General features: G+C 38.0%; 1 protein-coding gene across 2 annotated transcripts in view; it reads right to left on the bottom strand.

Moving 5' to 3' along the window:
* The window catches only part of pes (pescadillo), a 39,725-nt gene that overhangs the window by 11,004 nt on the left and 3,127 nt on the right, over positions 1-25,594 (bottom strand). The window contains exons 4-11 of one of the 2 annotated variants that reach the window (XM_041203151.1): positions 23,007-23,116; positions 14,456-14,627; positions 12,161-12,250; positions 7,507-7,623; positions 5,323-5,403; positions 5,141-5,230; positions 3,574-3,704; positions 2,679-2,804 (exon numbers count right to left, since the gene is read on the bottom strand). In XM_041203151.1, coding sequence (XP_041059085.1) covers positions 2,679-2,804; positions 3,574-3,704; positions 5,141-5,230; positions 5,323-5,403; positions 7,507-7,623; positions 12,161-12,250; positions 14,456-14,627; positions 23,007-23,116 — 917 coding nt within the window. The remainder of the gene's footprint in view (positions 1-2,678; positions 2,805-3,573; positions 3,705-5,140; positions 5,231-5,322; positions 5,404-7,506; positions 7,624-12,160; positions 12,251-14,455; positions 14,628-23,006; positions 23,117-25,594) is intronic. The other variant, XM_041203152.1, reaches the window with a different exon arrangement.

The raw sequence follows: 25,594 nt of genomic DNA, 5'->3' as shown, positions 1-25,594 counted from the left end.
CCTTCTGTCATCACCCTCTGTCTCCTACAAGTAAATCAATTTTGAATCCATCTTATCAAATTACCCTGTACCCATGTGCATTTGCCTTCTTTATAAGTCTCCCATGTGGGACCTTGTCAAAGGCTTTGCTGAAATCCATATAAACTATATCAACTGCACTACCCTCATCTACACACCTGGTCACCTCCTCAAAAAATTCAATCAAATTTGTTAGGCATGACCTCCCTCTGACAAAGCCATGCTGACTATCCCTGATCAAACCTTGTCTCTCCAAGTGGAGATAGATTCTCTCCTTCAGAATTTTCTCCATTAGTTTCCCTACCACTGACGTGAGACTCACTGGTCTGTAGTTCCCTGGCTTATCTCTACAACCCTTCTTAAATAGCAGAACCACATTAGCTATTATCCAGTCCTCTGGCACCTCTCCCATGGCCAAAGAGGAATTAAAAAATTTGGGTCAGAGCCCCTGCAATTTCCTCCCTTGCCTCCCTCAGCAGTCTGGGACACAAGTCATCCTTTAAACCTGCCAACACCTCCAATACCTTGTCACTCCCTATATCAATTTGCTCAAGAACCTCGCAGTCTCTCTGAGTTCCATACCTTCATCCTCATTTTCTTGGGTGAAGATGGATGTGAAGTATTCGTTCAACACTCTACCGATGTTCTCTGGCTCCACACATAGATTGCCCCCTTGGTCCCTAGTGGGCCCTACTCTTTCCCTGGTTATCCTCTTCCCTTCTACGTTCAATACTTATAGAATATCTTGGGATTTTCCCTACTTTTTAAATGACTTACTTCAAAGCCTCTCATCACTTGTAATGGTGGAATGTCAGAATCAAATGGAGGGACAGAGATTTAAATTCCAACCCAATACGTGTTACGTTATGATGTGGCAGATAATGTGTGCCAGGCAGACCAAATCCACAAGAGAAACTTGGCCATGCTGTCACAATGGTTTTGCTATTTGTATTTATTATGAGATGTGTGCATGAATTCATAAGTAATGAGTCAATCAAGACCGTAACAGGTTTTAAAAATTAAACTAAAATATTTATTTACAAAATAAAATATTTCAAGCGCATACATAAGACTATGGCTACTTAATACTATAACCGCTCCTAAAATTCCTAATTAACTTGACTCCCAGTTATACACCCCACTTAAGGCAACAGTCCAAAACAGATTTTAGATTTAAAAAAGCAACAAGATAACACAGTGCCTACTTGACAGTGGAATTCAAAATGGCTTTTTCCAACTTTAGTTACAGGATACAGTATACTTCTGCACAAGTAGCTGGAGGCTTCTTGAAGGCTGTTTCACTCACTCCTGTTATATTTTACATGGCCCTCAACATAGCCTTTCATTCTCCTTTATAAATGTTTTTCTCTCTCTTTAATATGTCATTCCATTGTTCCATATGCCTTTGGAACTGCACCTTTCCCAGAATATAAATATATTCATGTTGCAATATTGTCAGTAACAATAGCCTTGCTTATCTGGCTAGTTGTAAACAGACTAACATCCCTTTGAAATCCAAACAATCCCTTCACTTATCTAAAAATGCAAATTCCCTTCACACCTTACATGCTAAGACAGCATTCATGTTTAGTCATTAGCATTTCAAGTGCATTTCTACTTTGCTTCTTTTGATAATTTCAAGCTTGCAGTCTACCTAACTCCAAAAGCCACACAGACAGAATCATACACATTCACATCCATAAACCTACTTTACAATAAACCAGAATATTATGAAAATGTATATACTTCCATAATAAAAGCTAAAGCATCCTGTGTTGCTGGCTGATATATTTGGTCACAATTGCAACACCATGACTATCTGCTTCAAGGAAGGTGGTGAAAAGCAGGTATAGGAACATAAAGAGGGGGAAGCTATTTAATAAATTGCTTGGCGCATCTTAAAAGTTGGTAATGGGACTCAATCATACATTCATAACATGCTGCGCGTTACATGGATGTTGTTAGCCAAGCGGATGGCGTTCTGGTTAAATTTTCTACATTTTCATCATATCACAAGCAAGAATTTAGCTATTTTTTCAGAAATTAAAAATTGCAGGCATTTATCAAATTACTAAATTACCCTGAAAGGCCAAGGAAAATAGCTTATGCTGAAGAATCAGTAAGTGTATAATAAACATATTTTGCATTATATTTTAAAGTGATGTATTAAATCTCAGTTAAAACAATGGATAAAATTGTTCAAAGACAAGTAATAATTATTTTCTAATCAAGTTCAACTTCGCCAGTCAACATATAATCTAAGCCAACGTCATTTATTGTATATTTTTTTGGTGTGGGGTTGGGTACGGAAAAGAAAGAACTTGCTCTTAACTTGAGTGTTTCTAGGGCATGCAGCCAACATCTAAAGTTATGTGACTGCTTCTGGAATGCAAAAATGGAACAGGTTAACATGCCCTGACATTGGGAAATGCAAGTACGTTCTGTGATCAGGAACTACTTTTGTTTTAGACTGCCAGCATCTGCAGTGTTTAGTACTTGCGTTCATTAACCTAGCAAGTGAGACTCTACTCTTATGCTATGAGGAAGACTATAATGAATTTTTCACTTCCAGGCTCAACAACGATAGAATAGTCGACACCAGTAACAAAATATAACTCATGCTTACTGAACCTAAAATTTAATTTCATATAAAATCATACCTGTTGATAAACTGTTTATCAAGATTTGGCCTGTCCACTATCTGGTGAGTAATAGTTTCATCTGTAACAGGATAAGCAGCACCTATACAAAGTGACTTATCCCATGATGCCATGCCTCCAAAACACCTAAAAAAGAAATTGATAAAGCAAATTGGTTGAAAATGGTTTAGAAAAGGTTATTTTTTCCTAAAGCAGAATTCTTTTGAGTAATGAATAAGTATAGAAAGACAGGAATGTCAACCACAGTTCCCATTTCACCCTGCTATCCAGTCACTCCCGCTGCAAGTTGTGCATTTGCGAATATTGAGCAAGAACCAGTTTGGGCTCAATTATGCTCCCCTTCATAGTCATATAATCCACCGATGTACAGAGTCTGGACCCACTCACATATAAAAATGGCAAGACTACGGAATTGCACCTTAACAAAATGCAAGAGGAGGGGACCAAAAGAAGGTAACTAGCATTGAAATTAGTAAAAAATGATTTAGTCATTACAGCCATCAACTTCAATGGTTGAACAACTTTATCAGACAAATAGCAGAGCCCCACAGACCAGGAAGGTACCAGGTTTGATGTGCTACATTTGGCCTTGTGCACAAGGTGGGACAGAGAGGTGAAGAAAATGTCAGTGAGTGAGTGTTCCCACTCAACATCACTATCCAGCAATACAGGTGAAAATACACATATGCAGGTGAGAACAGAATTGGTCATTCAGTCCGGCAAAAGTAATCACTAGAGTTGACAAATGAACGATGGTCATCTGTATGAAGTACCAGCAAGTGTACAGCACTTATTTAACTGTATCCTGGCAGCAATGTGTTGACAACATCAGTAACAATAGAGGGGGCTGAAGGATTGAAACATAGTTATCCATTATACAACCTGGTACACGTACCTGATGACAAATGCCAGTGATTCACGTGGCACTTCTCTGTTCAAGAAAAACTTCATCCCCTCAAACAGCTTCTTCTGTTTTTCTAATATTTGTTGCTCTTTTTGCTTCTCTTCAAGCAGCACTGCATTTTCCTGAATAAATTATAGAAGTTACTCCAAGGTACCTTATTTACTTTGCCACTGAGAATAATCTCCCATGCACAAATAACAGTCTCAAACGAGTTGTTCATGCAACCTGGTAAATAGTCTGTTTTACCAGACCGACATACACTTAAAATTTATACCTCAAATATCAATTTATACTTAAACTGAAAGAGGAACAAAAGGTGCCATAAGGTTTGTACAGGTAGAGAAGTATCGCTTCTTAACAGATCAATTTGGCAACAAAATATGCCATAAGTTGGTATTTCTTTTCCTAGTAACAACACATAAATGCCTAAATGATATGAATGCTAATAGAATACTAAGGGAAGGTTAAACACGTGCTGAAAGCAGATTTTTAATAAACAATCTGGTTCAGTGCACAAAAACAAATGAAAATGTGGATGCTCATAAAAAAAGTCTAATCTAGGTGGTTTTGCAAATCATTCAAAATGTCACAAGGTCACATAAAAGGATATGTAAATTTTCTTTGGCAATAAAAAGGCCATTTTTAAAAGTACTATTTTGGAAGTAAGCATGCTTGTTTGTGCACTATTCTGTCGTGTTTTTGTGCCCAGGGGAAATTAAACATAATTTTTTATTTTTCTTTAAATTTCCCTCCCACTTCTCCTGAAGGTTCGAATTCATGGTCTGTTATGGCTCCTTAGTCAAACGGCTGCTGGTTGCATTCAACTCTCAACAGTGAACATCAACCAATTTTTGTGGCATAAGCTCACAGATTTCAAAGATCTTTAAGTCTTAAACTAAGTTTTCTTTTCCTTGGCACGTCCATGCTCTCGAGAGAAAGACAAATTAAAGCAGTTTTGTCTTGATCCTATAGTATTTAATGTATCAATGTCATCGGTATCCTCCACAAGTAAATTTAGGCCCTTTGCAATTTAACAATGAAAAGCTAGAAAGGGAAAGATTCAAACAGAGTAACTCAAAGTTGATTAAATTCTGTGCTAATTGCACTATGTTACATTCATGCTTTATGGCAGGTGTGATATTTCCCCTTTCAGCATGCAATTGGTGTATTTGGTAAGGATACATTCCAGCAATTTAGAGAATCACTGTTGGGTGATGGCCGACATCCCCAGCAAATCAATGATCCTTTATTTTCCATTTTGAATGTCACCTACACAATAGTGACAATTAGCCCTGCGGATATAAACATATTTGCTGACTGCACTAATACAAAGGAGTCTGTGCTACAGCTATAGAAATGATGACAGTTCTTATGGTCACCCATGGAGCAGTTCAGCTTGTACCAAGCCATCCAATTTTCCATCGTGAAAATAAGAGCGAAGCAGAAGTCAAACCGATAACAAAATTATTTAAAAATCTAAAAGGAGTAACAAAGAAGTTCCCATCTCATTGAAAAACACGCTGTTCAATAATGATGAGCAACACAACTTTATACTTACTCCATCTGCAGGGAATTCATCTGGTGCCACATCATCCTCTTCATTTGAAGATACCACACGAGCTAAGCTTGCACCCAAGGCAGCAAGTTTCTACAAGAATCATAAAATTCAAATTAGCACAATGAATAACATGAAGGTCAGACTTTTCTGAAGGTTAAACTTCAGTCAGGCTCACCACTTACCTCCATATAACTTTCAGAGTCCATTGCATATTTCTCTTCATTGTCTTGCTTGAGTTCACTTTCTTCAGGTTTGTTTTCAAGCTGAAGATAAATTTTCAATTTAGTTAGTGATGCTAAACAAATAAAAGGACATTAATCTTTCAGACTTTTTGGACCACAAATCTTTAGTGAATTATGGAATCACAATGGTAGTTACAACATGATCTGCAGCATGTAAAATACATGATAGCATGTGACAATGATACACAGACATAGTAAAGCAACCATAAACAAATAAACTTTTTGCTTTGTGGGAAAAACCTACAACTAAGAGTGAATAGTGTTGCATACACAAACTAGCCATACTTATGGGGTACCTATAGGGCAGTGAAATAAGTGACAAATACCTCAAGCAACATACAGCATTGCTAAAATAGTTCCTTATGCACAAAAATATTTGATATTGTTATGCAGCTTACAACTTTTTAGACATTTCTCTTGTTTGCAAACATTAGTTCATTTCAATGGTTTGAGTTCTCTTTTGGACTGCAGTGATTAGTTTCCCAAACTGAGGTAGTGTTTCTACTGGCCAGATCAGATTTATTTTCCTTCTAGTCTTGAGTTTATTGAACTTGACCTCTAATATGACTGGGTTATTGCGATAACTGAACACATTCTCAATTTAGAAATAAACTTTAATTTACCAAACTTTTACAATTCATTTAAGTAGTCCATAAATTATAGATGAATGATTCTGGAAATATGAAAGCTATGTATTCAATCCTTTCCAGTATTTTGGATCAAAACTGTTTCAGCTGGCATGTAAATTAGATAGCAATTTCTCCAAAGGTGGGGTTTATTAAGAAATAAGCCTCATTTGTTAAAAGTGCCATTATAGTGTTTGCTAAAATAAATTTAAATCAGTTCTGATTTATTTTATGACAGACATTTCAAAGGGCATATAACCTGACCAAGCATCAGCAGCGGTATATTACTAAGTTATGAATGTGGACAGCTCATAATTCAAAAGGTCACAAATGCAAGTGAAACAAGAATATTTAGTGTAAGAGGAGGAATGTGCATACATCCAACAAGGGGGCTGAAATGCATCATGCTCAAACAGAACAGTATTTGTATGTGCTACCCAATAGTTCAATGTGAAAACAAAGCACTTTTACTTAACCAGATCAAGCAGCGTGTTTCAAGGGGTTATTTCACAAAGCAGCAGAATGCTACTCATGCTTAAGATTCCCCACATAGTGGGTTATCGAATTCTGCACAGATGAGGATGTTTCTTACAAAGTAGCAAGCAATTTTCCACAGGGAGAGTCCCTTGCCTCTCAGACCACATACTCATTTGTTTATCAGCAGCCAATTTACAGGCAGTGCTGGAAGTGTTTTGCTGGATGATTACCAAGAAGCTTTCTCAAGGTATCAAATACCATTTCTACCTGGCAAATACAACTAAAATTAGCATTCCAAAAGGGTTTATTCTGGAAAAATGGACGACATTAGAAAAATATAATTACATCACATGCTTTTATCAGCTCTAGGTGAACTAGCTCAGCACTAAATACCACAGTTGACCCGTTATGAACAGAATAGTTAATGGCTAACCAATGCACGTGTGAAAAGTCAAGGTTGGACCTTGGCCTTTGTTGATTTATTAGAGTTCCCTGATTTTTTTTTTGAGTAAAGGGTTTTACTTTTATTATTTTACACTAGTAAAATAGCGTACTATTCACTCAACAGGAGCATTACTATTATGGTCTAAAAGCTACTGAAATGGAGAACAAAATTATTTTATATACTTGACGATGCACAATGATTTAACAATAGAAGTTGTGCAGAGCCAGCAACACTTTCTCTGTCCTAAATGGGCCTTCATCAAATTAGGCCTACAAAACAAAAGTGGAAAGAAATTCGAAGAGGGGAAAAACAAGATGTTCCATAATCTGAAACAGATTGTTCACATACTGCACATAACAAATAAGAGGAGTCTGAAGAAGAGTCATAGACTCGAAACGTTAACTCTGTCTTTCTCTCCACAGATGTTGTTAGACCTGCTGAGTTTTCCCAGCATTTTCTGTTTTTGTTTCAGATTTCCAGCATCTGCAATATTTTGCTTTTAACAAATATGAAGTTTCAAACTTCTCCAGGACACTTGCAAAGATGTTAAATTTACTTAACGGAAATGTAATCTACCTTTGGAGGATAAAGAAGATTGAGGCTCTGGTACAGCCTAAAATTGACAAACCCGAGAAGAGTTGTGAAAAACTCTGTGAAGGTTGCCATCACTCTGTAGTCCACGTCTGTTGGATGCTGGAAACACATACATCATTTTAGAGGTCAGGTTAACAAGCTTTTCAAGCCACAAGAATAATAATTTCTACGAATAATTTCTAGGATGAAACTGGTTAAATTGTATAACTTAAAACCGAATAACGTAGAAAGCCTTTTAAAGTATTGGTATTGAAAAAACACAACAGTATACTTGACTCCACTTAGGAACTGTGAAATCCAAAAGTGAAAAGGGATTTTCATTACAAGTTCAGCTGTGTGTAATTTTTACAACATAATGAAATGGGCAATACATCCAAAGCATGTGCATGACTTTCCTGTAAACCAAATCAGATCATATTCAGATATCAAAATGCATCACACTTTAGACAAGCAAAAGGACAGGGAGCATTGGCAGAGAAGAAAAAAGTTGACGTTTCGAGTCCTCATGACCCTTCAACAGAACTGTTCTGTTGAAGGGTCATGAGGACTTGAAATGTTAACTCTTTTCTTCTCCGCCAATGCTGCCAGACCTGCTGAGTTTTTCCAGGTAATTCTGTTTTTGTTTTGAATTTCCAGCATCCTCAGTTTTTTGTTTTTATAAAAGGACAGGGAAGTTAGCAGTTTTCCATGTAGACAACTATACAGGTGGCTCGGAATAAACCACTTGAACGTATGCAGATACAACACATTTTTTGTTCAAAAAGTCAAATGAATCAAAAAATTGCACATAATCTAAAAATCTCAATCTTAACAGATTGCTGTCATGTTCTCAAATTAAAAATAATTCTCCTAACAAGCCGATGATAATTCGTTTCTTATTGAATTTTTGTGCTAACCAGGACAAAGAAAAAAAATGCTGTCATTTTGGGCATCCGGTGCCAACATCCAAGTTTTTCCTAAGCAATTTACAGCTCAACTAAATGCAGACTAAAACTCCATTTATGCCTCAGCCATTTCACAGAAGAATGCCCTCATTCTACCAAGAAGGATTTTTCCGACTGTAACACTAGCCATCCTTTTGGCCTGAATGAAATAGCTAAGTAAGCACAAAAATGTGGTCAGCTTTGCTACAAGTCCATACACATTGGGAACTGGTTTCAAGTTGGACAAAGTCATTTCATGCAGAAGCCCTGAAGTCAGAGAGAAGACATGCATCCCGTCAGTCCTGGCTGGATTTTAACCTGGATTGCAAAGTGAGCATGCTGAGCCACTGCATTATCTGGCCCCTCAGAATAATTTATAATTTGAGAAGAGTTAACAAAGAGCAGCCCCCACAGTTAGCAATAAACAACATGATTCACAAACTTTAATTATTTGAAATTATCAGAGAAGTGGAAAGGTTATTTCCAATACAAGGATTGGAAGTAACATGTTTGCAGCTTTCTCAAACCTTATTGCAGAACAAAACTTGTTACTTTCAAATCTGGTTGCTGCAGATATTTGCTGCTTTGGTGTGTTTTAAATAGTTATAATTGTAAAGAAGAGGCATGACCTGGAGCTAGGAATTTACAAACCCTTGCCAATCAGCAAACTTACCTTATTAATAGCAGTTAAATTGATATCAAGATCTACTTGAATACAGTCAGTACTGAGCAGTGGCAGATTAACAGCCAAACATCACAACTGCACTCCAAACCCCAATCGACCCATGAGCAATGCCACAAAATTAGCTAATGCTATTAAAAAATCTATTCCAGCAAATTGATTGATTACCATTTTTCAGCTGTGCAACTATGATAAACACTTCATGTGGGGCAGAAGCAACTTGAATCATCTTTACTCATAACTAGCTTTATCCTTTGGTCTTGCCAGATGGCACCAATTTATTTAGCACTGTTTTAACAATTTCAGAAATGTTCACTTTCAGGAGCATATAAATAATTTTTTGTGTCTTTCTTCAATGACAGTAAAATCAGGATGGATTTGTGGTCCATATGACATGTGATCAACAATGCTCCCTCATGATTCAAAACTCCTAGGTGTGCATTAAGAGACCTTTCTCTGGCCCACTTGGAGACCCAGAGCCATGAGTGCTTCAGCCCATCATTACATAACCTGGAGGTAGAGTCAGCCTTAAGGCAGGCAAACCCTTATCAAAGCATGACAATTGCAACCAAGCATTTAGTAACGAGCAAGTATGACATTGCACTGAACTACAGATTCAGCTAGTGGTAATGGTTAAACAAGGGCAGGTGGGAAGACAATGCAATCCAATCCCCTAAAGAAAACCATACTATGTCAATTTCAGTGAAATACTATTCATTCTACTGGATTTCAATTTGGTAGATGGGGACGTTAGAGCTAGGCTGCCAGAAACAGACTGCTCATTTTTGGAACAGCAGTTCCATCAAGGTTAAGAAATATTATACGATTTACATATTGGACCATTTAAACAATGAATAGAAGGAATTACAAAGTTCTTTGTTCATCTACTACCAGGGCATAATGGAGGCTTTATTGCTAGAAGCCAGCTGCAGTGCCCCATTCCAATGTTACAAGGGACCCTTTTCAGTAAATGAAAGCTTTTAAAATATTAAGAAACGCCTACAGCATTGCAGTTGGCTAAACAAATGACAGTCAAGTAGTGGTCTGAGCCCAGTAGCTGTCTAACACTCTGAAGAATGCAACACAAGAATTTAATTTCCCAGTAGTTTTAGGCAAAGAATTAATTTAAATTAAAACTTTGCCATGCCACTTGTACAAGTAGTTCTTGGTTTAATTGCAAAAATCCCTGTATGTAGGCCTAATATAGAGCGATTTTGAAGTGTACATAGGCTTCTAATTAAATCCTTTTCCAAAAAAAAAACAATTCAGCTCAATTTTATTTTATGTTTCTTTCTCAAAATCACCTGAAATCAACTTTACAAAATTGTTCATACTTTGAAGGTCAACTGGGAATCCCAGATTCCTAACAAAAAGGCTGCAGTACATTTTACTTGGTACAATTGTAGTTCTTACAAAGAAAATGTCAGCTTCAAGACATTGTGGTAGCCTTTTGTATCTAATGATGAAAACTGAGATCTCCTACTCAGCCCACAGATAGCATATCTGCAAGTTTGTAGGGAGACTGTAGTTTCTCCTGAATCAAAAGAAATTCATTAATCAGCACCTCTCAGGCATCTGGTAGCAGGATTAACAGCGCTACTGCTAGGCTACTTTAAGACATCGCAGTTCAAATGCTTCCCACTTCATGTACAAAGCAAAGCTACAGCTCAGTAGTACAAGTGCAGTTGGGAAAGGTTTAGAAAAAAATTCAATCAAAACATTTATGCTTGTTGTAAATTTGAGTTAAAATAAATTAACCAAACTTTCCCCATTCGTTCAACTTTAGAATACACTGGTTTGTTTTTCCTAATTTTTAAACAACATTTGGACTCATTGCATTGAGCTGAAGAGCCGAAGCATGATGGGCTGATATAGTGTGGTTTTCAGCCTCAGAAAGATGAGTTTTGACATACACAGGCCTAAAACTATATTTGATGAGTGAAACCACTATGTTGCTGTATTTGTTTGTATAAAAACTTCAAGAAAAAATAGTTTAGGTTGGGGGAGTAAGGCAGCAAATGCCTACCATGTGCAGCATCAGTGGATACATTTTTCGAAAAAGAAGTTTAGGGGATGGGAATGAACAGATAGTTCTTTCATTGATCTGGTGCAAGCAGCACGATGAGCTGAAAAGCCTCCTATAAATTCTATGACTGTAATCAAATTTGAACTTCTCTTCAAAATTAATTTTGTGCCAGCTTTTTATTCTTTTTGACCATGCAACTTTAGCAGCAGAGTGTCAAATGATATCTAACCAGTCTGGGTTTTTGAACTTGGATTGAGCTGTGATATAATATAGAATCTGAACTCATTCACAATTATACTGCCTTACCCTATATGGTAACATGAAACCTGAATAAGAACAGCTGCCCTCATAACACATCACTACCTGATGTGAAGTAGCTTTGCTTTTCAAGTTCCATGCTTAAAGCAGAAAGATTAATTTTCTACAAAACAAGAACACTGGCTTAACGCTTTTTTAAAAAAAATGCAGTGCTTAATCACAAAGTGCACAATGTGTGAGGCAAACATGTTTCCTTGAAAAACATTTAGACCAAGGATGAGACTCCCTATTTAAAGGTGGAAGGGTATGCTAACAAAGATATTTGTCCTGTCCTTTGTCACTATGCAATTACCCCAATTTTCCCCCAAAGGAAACATTTCTGAGGCTAATAATTAGCCAAACTTGGCTAAAAGATGACTCAAAATTTTGTTTAAAAATTAGGAAAAACAAACCAGTGTATTATAAAGTTGAATGAATGGGAAAAGTTTGGTTAATTAATTTTGGCTAATTCAAAATTATTGCAACATTTGGAATTTACAAGGTTATATAGAAACTGAACTAATATTGAGTGTTGACAAACATTAGTAATGGATTCTTTTTATGTTACAGCCATTCAGCAATAACACTGGTTGCCTGAAACAATACACACAATATTTTTACATATTCACTACCTATTACTTCAAGGATCCATCAACAGCTACTGAATAGCACGACTGCAATCTGCTAGCATGCTGTCTTGATACTTACATCATGTGAAAATGAATAGGGCACAATCCAGGTTATCAGTTGACCAAGAACTTCAGCCTGGTAATAAATTCCTTTGATAGACAGGAATACCTGGCAAGAAATTATATTTCATTAAGTTAAAACCCACAGGAGAAAAGCTTGCATCAGTAAAAAAGGGAAAGGCAGGATAGAGTAGGTGAATTACGACAACTTTGTTTTTCATTGTTTGCATTACGTGCTTGCAGCTGCGCAATTAAATTGGCACGATGGATTCTTGAAAACACAATACAACTGAACCCCCAACATTCTTACAGTATGTAATTATAACTTTTTAAAAAAATATTGGGTTTGGCAGAACAAAATGTAATTGATCACAGTAAACAATTTTCATTATTTGAGTGAATGGGACAATTAAGCTGAAGTGTATAAGTTGAGTTGCTTATCTTTAAGTTTTATCTTGTGTTATTTTCTTAAAACGATCTCCACATCCTATTACATTGCTCTGATCTACCAGCTCCAGTTCTCTGCTAGCAAGCTAATTGATTGTCCATCTATTGATGTTAAATTCTGTTGTTACGGAATGCAAGCTTCCCAATTTGAAGCATCAGGAGAGCTAGACAAGACTTTTTAATTCTTTTGGCAATTTTATGTCCTTAGCTTCTGAAGGCACTGACCATTTGCTGCATTCAGTTTCACAGCTGTCATGCACTTGATCCTAACAGAGCACAGCAGATTATTTCATCACATTACACATGAGCACCCATGGTAAGCTGTAGTTCCACAGCCATAGCCTTAAGCAACAGCTTTATAGAACATTAGCCCAGGTGGGACTAGTCTGGACAGTGAGCACCTGCTATTGACCTGTAGCAGCTGGGTCTGACTGACTAATATAAGCAATGTTAGCCAAATGACTCCTACAAAAAGTGATTCTCTGGCTAGGCTGAAGTCTGAGCCCCTCCCCCCGCCCCCAGTTTGCAATGGAAAATCTCATAATAGCCCCCATCAAAGTAGTGTATGAAGGCGGCAAAAACTACTCAACGCGCTCTGTTGCCAATACTGGAGCAGACCAGGAGTTTTCAGGGTAGTGATAACTGTTTTTAAAAGAATCACAAAAAATACCGTTTTAACTTATTCTTTCCTTTTCTTCCCCTTCAAACATCTTTAGTTCTTCCATCAAATCGTTATCCTTTATCCTTGGGATCAGTTTTATTGCTCTTTTTTGCACCTCTTCTAATGTAAATCTATTTATTTTTTTCTGGCATGGTGAAAAAATAATAATGCAATAGTCTAAGATCTGACCACTAAGCCACCTAAATCCTACATTTTTATGATTTGCTTCATCTAGCATTTCATCTATGAAGCTCTTTGGGCCATCCTGAGATTGCAAGAAAAGCCCTATATAAAGTCAAGTTTTCTTTCGTTCTATATGGTTTAACATTCTGTTAGTATCTTTTTAGATTTCTTCACCACAATGGTCAGCGGGATCTGTGTTAATTCAGCACTTATACTTTTGTCTTTATACTGTCATGTATCTCTTTTACCATGTATCTGCCCTATTAGATCTAAAACCTGCTGCAATTCCCTTTGTTATTTTTGTGTTGCTCTGTAACCATCTCAGGTTTTTCTGTGGGATCATGTTGCTATTCATAATCATATGATAACATACTAAATCTTAAGCTGGTAAAACTATGGTTTACCAAGTAGTTTCAATACAAAAATTATAAAATATGAATAAATAACGCCTTTCAGCTTTTCTATCTTTATTAATTGTTTGAAATTGACATTCCGAATCAATGCATTTTCATTTCTTGGCTAGTAGCCAATATTTTTTTTTTGTATAAAAATTTGCCATGAGTTTGAGTGCTTTTTGTCAGCATTCAAAGCACTAGCTCTGTACAGTGGTTCTTCAGCAGGGAAGTGGAGTTGAAGCCCGAGATTAGCCATGATTGTATTGAATGGCAGAGCAGGATCGAAAGGCCACATGGTCTACTCCTTCTCCTATTTATTGTGTTCTCAGCTTGGTATTGTCGCTGACAATCATGACCCAATATTTCTCTAGACCTATCCCACTATACAAATTACTTACAAGGTTTCCTTATGGTACAGTCAGAACTCTTCCACCCTCTCAATACATCTTAATGTTGTTAATCTTGGAAACATGCACCAGCCAAGCCTTGTATTGTTCATGGTCAAACTGGCAGCGAAAGTGGAAAATTGCTACATTTACCCATCTTGCTGAATATAAATGTTCCCTTTTTCACCATGCATACATTCCAGGAAACCATCTCATACAACGTCAGTTTAGCGAAGACTCACCTTTCGAAGCGACCTGGAGGCAATTACAAAATTCATAAACTCCACAGTTAGGCGCCGACATAACTGAATTGTCTGTACATGGCATTTACCCGTGCGAGGGAACGTGGCAAATAGGAAGCACATGGACAACGCATCATCCAGGTCACGGAGTGCATCTATGAAGGTAGGATATCTTGAAGGAGAAAGGGAAAAAAAATTAAAACTTCTAATTTTGAAAAAATTGTCACTGGGAAAAACAGGAGCCATGAAATTCAAAGAGTTTAGTGAAGAACATGTAGATCATCAAATCAGATAGTTAAGATTTTTACAAAGCCTTATTATATTATATTATAACCTGGGTCACAGAATGGCATTTCTCTTGGCTAAAGCATCTTCCTTAAAAAAAAATGCACATCTAATTTCCTGAAGAACATCGACTATTCTGAAATATTTCTGACCTCATACAGAAAATGCACCGGAGGAGCGGGTGGTGGAGAAAGGAGCAACTTGAATAGGCTTAATGGGGGGAGGGGAGAGAGATAAGTGTTACTGCTTTAAGTCAAATTGTAATTTAAGTCTGCGTGCTGCTGATTCTACACCCCAAGGCAGTAAAGCATAACTGAAGTCTCAGAGTAGGATGAGGAATCGTTCTGATCGTTTTGAGGACTAAAACCTGTGGTCTATGTATCCATTACTTGTTAATGTTAAGTAAAATAAAGCAGGGTTGCTCTTTAGAAAGGATTCACTGTTTAATCTACCAATTGAAGCCATTGTGAGTTTATCAGTAACAACCTTACATTTATATCACAATTGTCAAAGTAGCACACCATCCTAAGTCTGACACGTGTTGTCATTCCTTCATTGTCACCAAGTCAGAAGCCTGACTTAACAACATTGGACCACTTAAGTCTATATGGTGAAAGTGCTTGCACAAAGAGCAGGCCACTGCCACCTCATCAAAAGGTAACTAGAAATGGGCAATGAATCCTGGCCTTGCCGGCGATGTACTCATCCAGAAAGATTGATTCAAAAATTATGGTGAGACAGGTTGCATATTGGGTAGTGGCATCAGGGCCAGAGTATACAGTGTATCTGTTTGTGTGGAGGGAACGCAAGTCTTGGTCTGAAGTTAGGAAGGGGAGGGTGGAATGGAGAAGGTTGGCAGGCTGGAATGGGGAGAGCAGGCACGCAAAGCTGCTGCAGGGTGCAGAATGGACAGCACAAGCAGTTTTCTACAAAGGGGCCAGAAGCCGAATCTCTCTTCCTAGGACAGGGCACTTGTAAACCCAGACCGGGCAGACAGAGGCTGAGGTGGATGAGGTGCAAAATCAGTTGCCAATACTGGAAGAAATCTAGCAAGCCTGTGTCTTGTGAATCATGTGATTTCCATTGGCCAGATGATAAAGGTGAAGATAAGCTCCAGATCACATGATTTCAATTAAAAAATACATTGCTGGAAGAGTGAGGGAAGTACAGGACAAGTGATTTCCACAGGCCAGATCACTGGAAAACAAGAAGAACTCAATGTTTGAATGAGAAGCTGAGATAAGTAAGAGTTTCAGAGCCAAAAGGATTTGTGGACATAACTATAAGATACTACTACTATTAGCATTTATATAAGCTATATAAAGAGTTTAGTGAAGAACATGTAGATCATCAAATCAGACAGTTAAGATTTTTACAAGGCCTTATTATATTAAAACCTGGGTCACAGGTGTGGTGTAGAATCAGCAGCACGCAGACTTAAATTACAATTTGACTTAAAGCAGTGACACTTATCTCTCTCTCCTCCCCCCATTAAGCCTATTCAAGTTGCTCCTTTCCCCACCACCCGCTCCTCCGGTGCGTTTTCTGTATGAGGTCAGAAATATCTCAGAATAGTCGATGTTCTTCAGGAAATTAGATGTGCATTTTTTTAAGGAAGATGTTTTAGCTAAGAGAAATGCCATCTCAAAATGTTTCACGGATAGGATGAAGAATTACGCCAAATTTGGAAGATAGTGACGGGGAAATTAAGGAGTTAAAGTTTTGAGAAGGCTCTTAAAAGACAAAGACTGTGGTGAAGGCTTTGCAAAGGGGTGGTGAAAAAGATATAGGTCAAAATCAGAGGGAAGGTGCGGCTGGAGGAGATTGCAAAGGGTAGGACAAGGTCATAGATGGAATTACATGTGAGGATTTTGGCTATAATGCACTGGGAAACTGGAGATGTCTGTGTTTCTAAAAGGCTTGAAATACTTACAAATCCTTTTGTCTGAAATGTAAACAGAAACCAAGATAACTGTGCAAATGTAGGATATATTAACAGATGGCTCGTCAATCATTAACAGTTATAAGAGCACCTTGAATTGAAACAATACTCCCCTTTAAAACAAAGGTACAATTTTGAACAGGTCCTTTAAACATATAAAATATACATGAGGTATGAAGTATCCAGAAAGAGTTGCTTTTAAAAAAAACATGATTCCGCATCAGCTAACACCATGAGACGCTTGTTCTAGCATCAAAATCACTTTTTGGAAAAACAAAAACACCTTCTGCATCAAGTAATTTAATACCACATGGGAAAAATTCAGTGGTAAAAGAAGAGCTGGTTAACAGAAGATGCAAATTCCCAATAAAAATTAAAAAGGGAGAGCTTGCTGTTTGTGGGGCAGTGGCGATGATGCGGAATACAGGGAGGGGGAGGCAAGAGACATGAAAGCTCAGAGATTATGAATACACAGTCTGGAACAGGCAGTGTGGTGCAACCTGTGACAGTACAGAGCAGTGGAACTAAAGTATACACCACTGGTATGCTATTTGCTGCATTTTCAATTGTAGTTAAGCTGTTGGTGAAGTTTCATGTTGAGTGAGAGTTGAGGTGGAGGGGGAGGAGGGGGGAAAAAAAAAGAGACAGAGAAAGCAAAAAAAAAACAAAGGAGATAATTAGATTTTCCAAAAACAGAATGTCTTTGAGGGCACCTGATTGACATTTGAGCTTTGCTCTTTTGCAAAACCCCTGAGATTATTGCAGCTTTTTAAACATTCCCAGCCACCTTGATTCGTTTTTTTTAAAGATCAGAACATTGAGTATGTAACAAGTTAATAGCGTTTTAATGACTGAACTAAAGGAGAACACAAAAATATAGGATTCGAAAGGAGAATCACAAATGTCAGAAATCTCAAATAAAAAAAATGGATGAAGGGTTGCAGGTAAAGTGTTAAATTTCTCCTTAAGCACTGATCAATTGCTTCCAATTCAACCATTCCTGTTTTAATTATCAAAGACAGCCAGTTCTGAAACTTAAGGTGCAGTTTTTCCTCCCACCTTAAGCATCATGCCTTTTCATAGCTTACTAGTCTACTTATTGGATACTAGGTAGTGGAGTGCATTATGGCAGTATTTATTGCAATGAAGCGGGGAGTCAGGGGAGGGGGCAGGGATGGTAGTGCAGATAAAAAAAAGAGAAAAAAAACTTTAGGTATATTGATCAATGAGAATAGTACTCCCAATTAAATGAGTGGATCCTTCAAGCAATCACACAGGCACCATATAGTGATATCCTGAGTGCACAGAAGTGACTGTAATACTAACTTTATCCATGGTCATATTGCTAGTACTAAAACACTATTTTTTTTAAGCTGGTGGGTAGGAACAGTGATGGATGGAGATAATGGTTATCAAAATGAGTTATGTTAAGAAAATTTCCCATCTCCTCTTCCAGGCTGAAGACTTCCTCTAAAGTTATACCAAATAATCCATGACAATTTAGTGTTCACAATGAATTTATCTACTTCATAAAAAATCTTGACTATGTTTGCAGCACATGAGAAAATGAATGTCAGAATCATTAGTTTGTCAAACACAAGCAGTATATTTGTCCAATTACAATCAGATAGGAAAAACTATCATGGCCAATCACAAAGCAGTAGCTAACTAGGAAAAGCTAATCATAAAATCAGCAACCAAGTTGTCCTTTCTTCCTCCTCACAAACCCCCAAAGATACCCACCGAGTACAAGCCCAGTTCCCTCAATTTTTAAAAAAAATGGTTTTAATTATTTTCCTTCCTCATTTAGATCCATATACCCAGTTAAAAACATTTACAAAATTGTGTGTATGGAGGGGGGTGGGGAACAAACTTACCCATAAATGTTGTCACTTATGACTAGATATGAATGCAAGGAGGTCCCCTTGCACAGGCTTGCCCTTTGAAGCTTGGGCCTCAAGTCAGCTTTAGTCTCTGAATTAGGAATTTCTTTTGAGCCATTAAAAAGTTTTCAGTGAAGCCAACAGTGTTGTTTGGACTTTTTATTTCAGTTGGGAGACTAATGTTTATGCATGGGCTGTGAAAGGAATTTTTAAAGGGGTTCTGTACTATCAATTTTGGAAACTGTGCCAAGAGTCAGTAAATTAGTACCAGTGATGGTGATCAGATTGTCTTAAAAACCAATGTGGGTCATGAATGTCCTAACGGAAAGGAAATCTGCTGTCCTTACATGATCTGGCCTACGTGTAACTCCAGACTCACAGCAATGTGGTTGACTCTTAGCTGCCCTCTGAAATGACCTAGCAAGGCGCTAAGTTAAGGGCAAACAGAAAGTCTTGAACCATGGTTGTTAGACTCAGTAAGTGCATCATTGATAAAGCGCTATAAACTCTAAACAAGAGCTTCAGTAGGGACTATGTTAGGGGAGACAAAGTAGACACAATAAATAAAAGCACTTGTAACTTAAGCAAATTGCCCTGCTCCCAAATTGAGTTTGCAAAGAATTGCACTGAAAAATCGAGAGAATTAGTAAAGTGCAGATGAAGAAAATACACACGTTATTTGAATCTCAGGCAAGTTTTCTAAGGTGGTAGTTGTGAGGCATCAATAATATACCAAGTTTTCAATTTCACATCAGCCATGTGGTATAGGATTTGGGTAAATGCCCTGTTTTAAAGTGGTGGGATTTTGTGTTTAAGCTACTGTAAAACCACAATGAGTGTGAATAGCCAGTGTCACGTCACAATCTGTTTTAAGCAGTGATGCACAACAGTTTGGGATACAGTACAAGAGTAATGTTAGACATGATAAGTGTAGCAGGTTTGGAAGAAACAGGTGGCTCTGGACTAAGTGTTGCCAAAACTCTCCACTACTGTGGCTTTCTGCATGTCATATCTGGATCTGTTGTGCACTAACTGATAAGAGACAGCTATGATGAATTAACAACTCTATTCTCATTGTATTGTGCAACCACCTGGATGGCAAAGGGCAAAGCAGACGCACATGGTCTTTTCTCGACTGGCAATTCCCAGAGTCAAATACAGATCAGATTAAAAGTGCAGGGAGATAAAAGAAAGCCCAATAGCATTTTGGGTATATAAACAACTTGGGAGCAAAAAGAGAACAATACAATTCCACAAAGCAATGATTAATCCACGTCAGTGTGCAGTTTTGGGTACTCCTTAGAGAAAGGGCATAAAGGCTACAGAAAGCATTCAGTATAGATTTATTAAGGTGTAACCAGGAATTGGAAACTATTGTTTTCAGGAAAATGATACTGGGATTGAACCATAAGATGCAGGAGCAGAAGTAGGCCATTCGGTCCATCGAGTCTGCTCCACAATTCATTGAGATCATGGCTGATCTGATAATCCTCAACTCCACTTTCCTGCCTTTTTCCCATAACCCTTGATACCCTTACTGATTAAAAATCTGTCTGTCTCAGCCTTGAATATACTTAACGACCCAGCCTCTACAGCCCTCTGCGGTAAAGAATTCCACAAATTAACTACCCTCTGAGAGAAGAAATTCCTCCTCATTTCTGGCCGACCCCTTACACTGAGATTATGCCCTCTGGTTCTACATTCTCCCACAAGGGAAAGGCTCTCAGCATTCTACCCTGTCAAGCCCCCTAAAAATCTTATATGTTTCAATAAGGTTGCCTCTTATTCTTCTATACTCCAACGAGTACAGGCCCAACCTACTCAACCTCTCCTTATATGAAAATCCCTCCATACCTGGGATCAACCTAGTGAACCTATTTCCACTCCACAGATGAGATGTTCAAAGAATTTAATGAAGGCTTTGATATAATAGGTGGGCTGCAGTGATTCAACTAGGTGTCTCACCACCATCTTCTCAAGGGCAATTAAAGATGGGAATCAAATGCTGGCCTTGCCAATGACCCTCACATGCCATGAAAGAATGAAAAAATAATAATTTTGAATGGGGAAAGAATTTTCTGATTTTGTAATCAGTGAAAAGGGGTCATCAATTTAAAATGATTAGAGACTTGTGTGGGTTGGAAAAATTTCCAGCGAGGATTGATGGTGCATGGAATGCTTTGCGAAGAGTGTGGTTTAGCCAGAACCAATTCCACCTTGAAAAGTGTAGGCAATTATTTGAAGAAGAGGAAGATACAGAGCCATGGGGAAAAGCAGGATAGTGGGAGTCCTTTTACATTGCAAAGAGCTGGCTGAAATTAATTGCTGAAAACTCTTCTTCTATGCTTCTTTCTGTTAAACAGTCTTGGTTCTGGAGGTCATGTGGGCAAGTTATAAATGCTTTAAACTGTGGGCTCTGTTAATTTAAGAATCACTGGATCAGAGGTACAAATGGTCACTCCAGGTAGTAGAAATTATGTTATTCCACCTGTAATAGCACCACACCATGACCTAACTGAGGTACTACAGCAGATATAAATTAAATAGCTAACAAAAAAAAATGGCTTATTTTAAATAAACTTCAAAAATTTAGAAGACATTTTTAAATTCACCCTATTCTGATGCAAGGATATGAAGGTCTGCACTATGTCCAGAGCTTTGCCCTTGAAAACTGTGTGTTATTATTGCTTTGCCATCTCAACAGGTTCTAACAAGTTAGAAGTCATGTGGTTCCCTCTCCAATTCTTCCATAGTTTGAAAGCAAAATACTGTGAATGCTGGAAATCTGAAATAAAAACAGAAATGCTGGAAAGACTCAGCATGTCTGGCAGCATCTGTGGAGACAGAAACAGAATTAATGTTTTGAGTCCGTATGACTCTTCTTCAGGGCTAAAGAGAAGCAGAAATGTGATGGATTTTATACTGTTTAAGAGGGGGTGGAGCAGGTGAAACAAGATAGAAGGTTAGGGACAGGTGGGAACTAAGGAGAAATTTGACAAAGGTGTCATGGACAGAGGACAAAGGGAATGTTAATGGTCATGATAAGGACCAAAGAAGGTGATAATAGTGGCAGAATGTGTTAATAGCAGAACAAGGGTCAGTGCTCCGTGAAAGCACAAAATAGAAACAAGTGAGAGATGGCCCTGTTTGGGGGGTGGGGGCAAAAATAAGGATAAAAAATTAGTTAACAAAAAAATGGCTTATTTTAAATAAACTTCAAAAATTTAGAAGACATTTTTAAATTCACCCTATTCTGATGCAAGGATATGAAGGTCTGCACTATGTCCAGAGCTTTGCTCTTGAAAACTGTGTGTTATTATTGCTTTGCCATCTCAACATGGAGGCAAAAAACACCCTGAAAAATAGATTACTATTCAGTTCAAAGCTAACAAATGAAGAGTACCTCATCAGCGACACGTTTGCTCAAAGAGTAAATGGCTCCTGACCAGCACCCCAACCCCACCTCACCACTCCCCTTCCCCAGGCAGATCTGAAATGTGGTTTATTTATTTATAAATGCTTTACTGGTCTCAGCTGTGGTTCAGTGGACAGCAGTCTCACCTGAGTCAGAAGGTTGTGGGCTTAAGTTCCAATCGAGGGACCTGAACACATAAATCTAGCCAGGCACTCCAGTGGAGTACTGGAGTGCTGCACCGTCATTCGGATGAGACTTTAAACCAAGGCCCCACCCATCCAAGAACTCGTGGCACTATTTTGAAGAGCAGGGGAGTACTCCCAGGTGTCCTGAGCAATATTTATGCCTCAGCCAGCATCATAAAACAGATTATCTGGTCATTACCTTATTGTTGTTTGTGGGGCTTCACTGTGCGTAAATTGGCTGTTATGTTTCCGTAACTACACAGAAGTACTTCACTGGCTATGAAGCACATTGGGACAATGCTTCTCCATTGTTCATTTAGAACAATTTCATTAAATGCTGTATTACTTTGAGAAATGTGGTAATTTCTCAATAATGAAAATGAATGCAAGTTTATAGGGTCTGGGGGAAAACACAGAATTCTAAACTTCAGAGTGTGTAAACCCAAAAATACTTTGAAATACAGGCTGCAATTTCTAAATTTTTCTTAAGAGTTCCTCCAAGGTCAATCTATTAAGTGTGCATGAAACACAAAAGATTGGAGAGACCATTATTTATCTAATTGGATCCAAAAATATATCTTTGAAAATTTTGCAGTTCTGGATAACCATCATACCAGTTTATTTAGTTCTCAAGCAAAAAAAGGGAAAATTTAACCCATTTAACTGTGATGGGGTTCGTTGAGTTTTATTTGAAATTGAAAGTTGAATTTTACTGTATCTAACATACCCAAGGGGCACACCTCTCAAGTAATTTGAAATACATTTAATGTACAATAGGAACAATAAAAATGATAGAAAGAGATTGCCTTTATGAACATGAATGAATTGCTCCAGAAATTACCTTTCTTTGACCACATGATCCAGTTTGTACACAGGTTTATTGTCCTTAAGCCTTTCAACTGTACTCCATTCAGCTTTTCCATAGGCCTTACGGAGTTTCCTGACAAATACCTGAAAAAGCATAACCATTTTCTCATAATCAGTGCACAAAATAATCAGGATGTCAGTTTCCTGTGAAATGGCTACATAATGTAACTTAATCCAGAGTATCAATAGAGTTATATAATGGAAATAGAATTTGAAGAAAGTGGAAGGTAACTGAAATGTTCTTGGAACAGTTGTCCCCTTGTTTTGAAATTTGCCTTCAGAGTTCATTACTTTGCTGTTAAAGAAATTGTAAATCCATTTATAAAAGGTGTTTCAAGGGTAGCTGCAGGATGAATAACTGGTCTTACAGAAACAACTTGAAAAAGTTCCTTGCCGTAGTTAAATTCCAGAATGGTTAGATGCACGGAACCATCGTAACCAGCTGAATTAAACAGACATGGCACTGGGTGTTGGAGGAATGGAGAGTTGTTGGGCAAAGAGGTTTCCATTAGCATGTACATGCAAGGATGAAGGTGATAGGGGAGGGAGAGGGATTTAAGTACACGTCTGAGAATTTTAAATTGGAGACACTGAGGGACCAGGAGCTAATGCAGGGCAGGGATGTTGGATGAACAGGGCCTGGGGTAGATCGGATATGGGCAGCAGAGTTTTTGATGCACTAAAGCTTACACAATGTGGTGATTGGGAGTTTGGCCAGGAGAGAGTTGGACTAGTTGAGCCTTGAGATAGCAAAGGTATGGTTAGTATTTAAGCAACAGGTCGACCAAGGCAGTTGACGCTATGGATGGAAATAGGTTGTCTTCGGAAAGATTACAAGGTCAGAACCTCAGCCTGGGTCTAAGAGGATGCTGATGTTCTGCACCATCTGGTACACCCCGAGATAACAGCCATGAAAAAGATGGAATCAGTGGCAAAAGTACTGGGGGCTATAGACAAAATCTTCAATCTTAATGTTTAACTAGAAGAAATTGCACATCAAAGACTGGATATCAGATAAGCAGTCTGACAACACAGAAGCTATAGAAGGATCGAGAAGAGTGGTGGAGGGGTACAGCTGAATGCTATCAATGTACATGTGGAAGCTGACTTTGCCCCAACTTAAAAAAAAATGTTTCTAAGGGGCAGCAGCTAGATGAGGTAGAGGGAGTCTGGAGGAACAGAGCAGAAGTAACAACCAAAGCCATTGCCAGAGATACTCTAGCTTTTGTTGTGAATATCTAGTTTGTGATTTGTGTATTTTAGAATATAATTTTTAGTATTAGAAATATCACTTTTAGTTTGGAGGTTAAAGTGTTAAATTAAAGTGTAAAATCCTGATGGAGAAACTGGTAATAATCCTGAAGTGAATGCAATGCAAACAAGCTGGGAATTAATTACAGTCAAAAGCTACCCTATGTTTATCTTACAAGGTCAGAGGGAGATGTGTAAATGCTTGAAAAATTAATGACCCATTTCTGGACCTTTGGGTGGAGCCAGGGTGTCCATTGTTAGCTCAATAAAAGCTAGAAGCTAGCAATTCCATTTGAGATATAAATTATTCATATGGGATGCAGAATCAAAGAGTAGCCTTGAAGGTAAATTAATTTGTTTGCATTTCTGGTTGTATCATCCCAAAGCAGATCATGTTGCCATGGAGAAAGTAATTCAGGGTGGAGCCTTGGTTAGAATGTTCTTTTATTTAATTTGTGTGTGTGTTTGCTGATAGACACAAGCAGTTCAACCCAGGAACAGAAGGAGTTGTAACTTTGCTGTGGTGAAGATTGCATCTCATTGGATTGAGAGAGCCAACAGGAGATGACAGTCAGTTATTATTTTTTGCTTGAAATGTAGGCCTAACTTAATTGTTCGCCACATGGAATGAGGGTGAGACTCTATCTCAGTTTAGATTTTCTGAGGGAAAGCAGCTGGAAAATTTTCATAGTTCGCAGCTAGTGTAAAAAAATTTACAGCGGTCCTCACAGAGAAAAGAGTTAGCAGAATTATCTTGGGAAGCATTTGGATATCTGCTGGCGACGTGAACAAGGAACTGAGGCACCTACAGTAGTGAGGTCACTAGAGTAGTGGAGTAAGGTGGAGGGTCAAAAGCTAATGGAAGGACCTCCATAAAATCTTACCTCAGAGAAACAGCTGGAATACTAAGGAGAATTAGAGGAAATTCTGGAGGGCTGTGGCATGCCTTTTGGATTGATCCCAAGAAAAATGAAATGAACCTTGAAGATTTTGCAAGATATGGGAACTCTTGGGGGTGGGGGAGAAAGAGATAGTAGAACTGAGTTTATGGCATAAGGCTTTATAAGCTATATAGTGTTAAGTAAGTGGCATTTGCTTTGTTTAATTACTTTTTGTATACAATAAAGTTTGTTTTTGTTTAAATGTGAAATCTAATGGCACAGTTCTGTCAGTAAATTACTCAGCATTTGGATTTCTTCTTTAAACATTAGCAGAACCTAACACGATTGTAACACGATGTGTGTGGACTAAGTGAGAACAAACTCACTGATCTGGACAAGGGTGTTGTTGAGAAGGTTCATGGGGTTGACC

This window comes from Carcharodon carcharias, chromosome 13 (genome assembly GCF_017639515.1).
Source record: "Carcharodon carcharias isolate sCarCar2 chromosome 13, sCarCar2.pri, whole genome shotgun sequence".
Classification (NCBI taxonomy): Eukaryota; Metazoa; Chordata; class Chondrichthyes; order Lamniformes; family Lamnidae; genus Carcharodon; species Carcharodon carcharias.
This window is presented reverse-complemented; position numbering and strand designations above follow the sequence as displayed.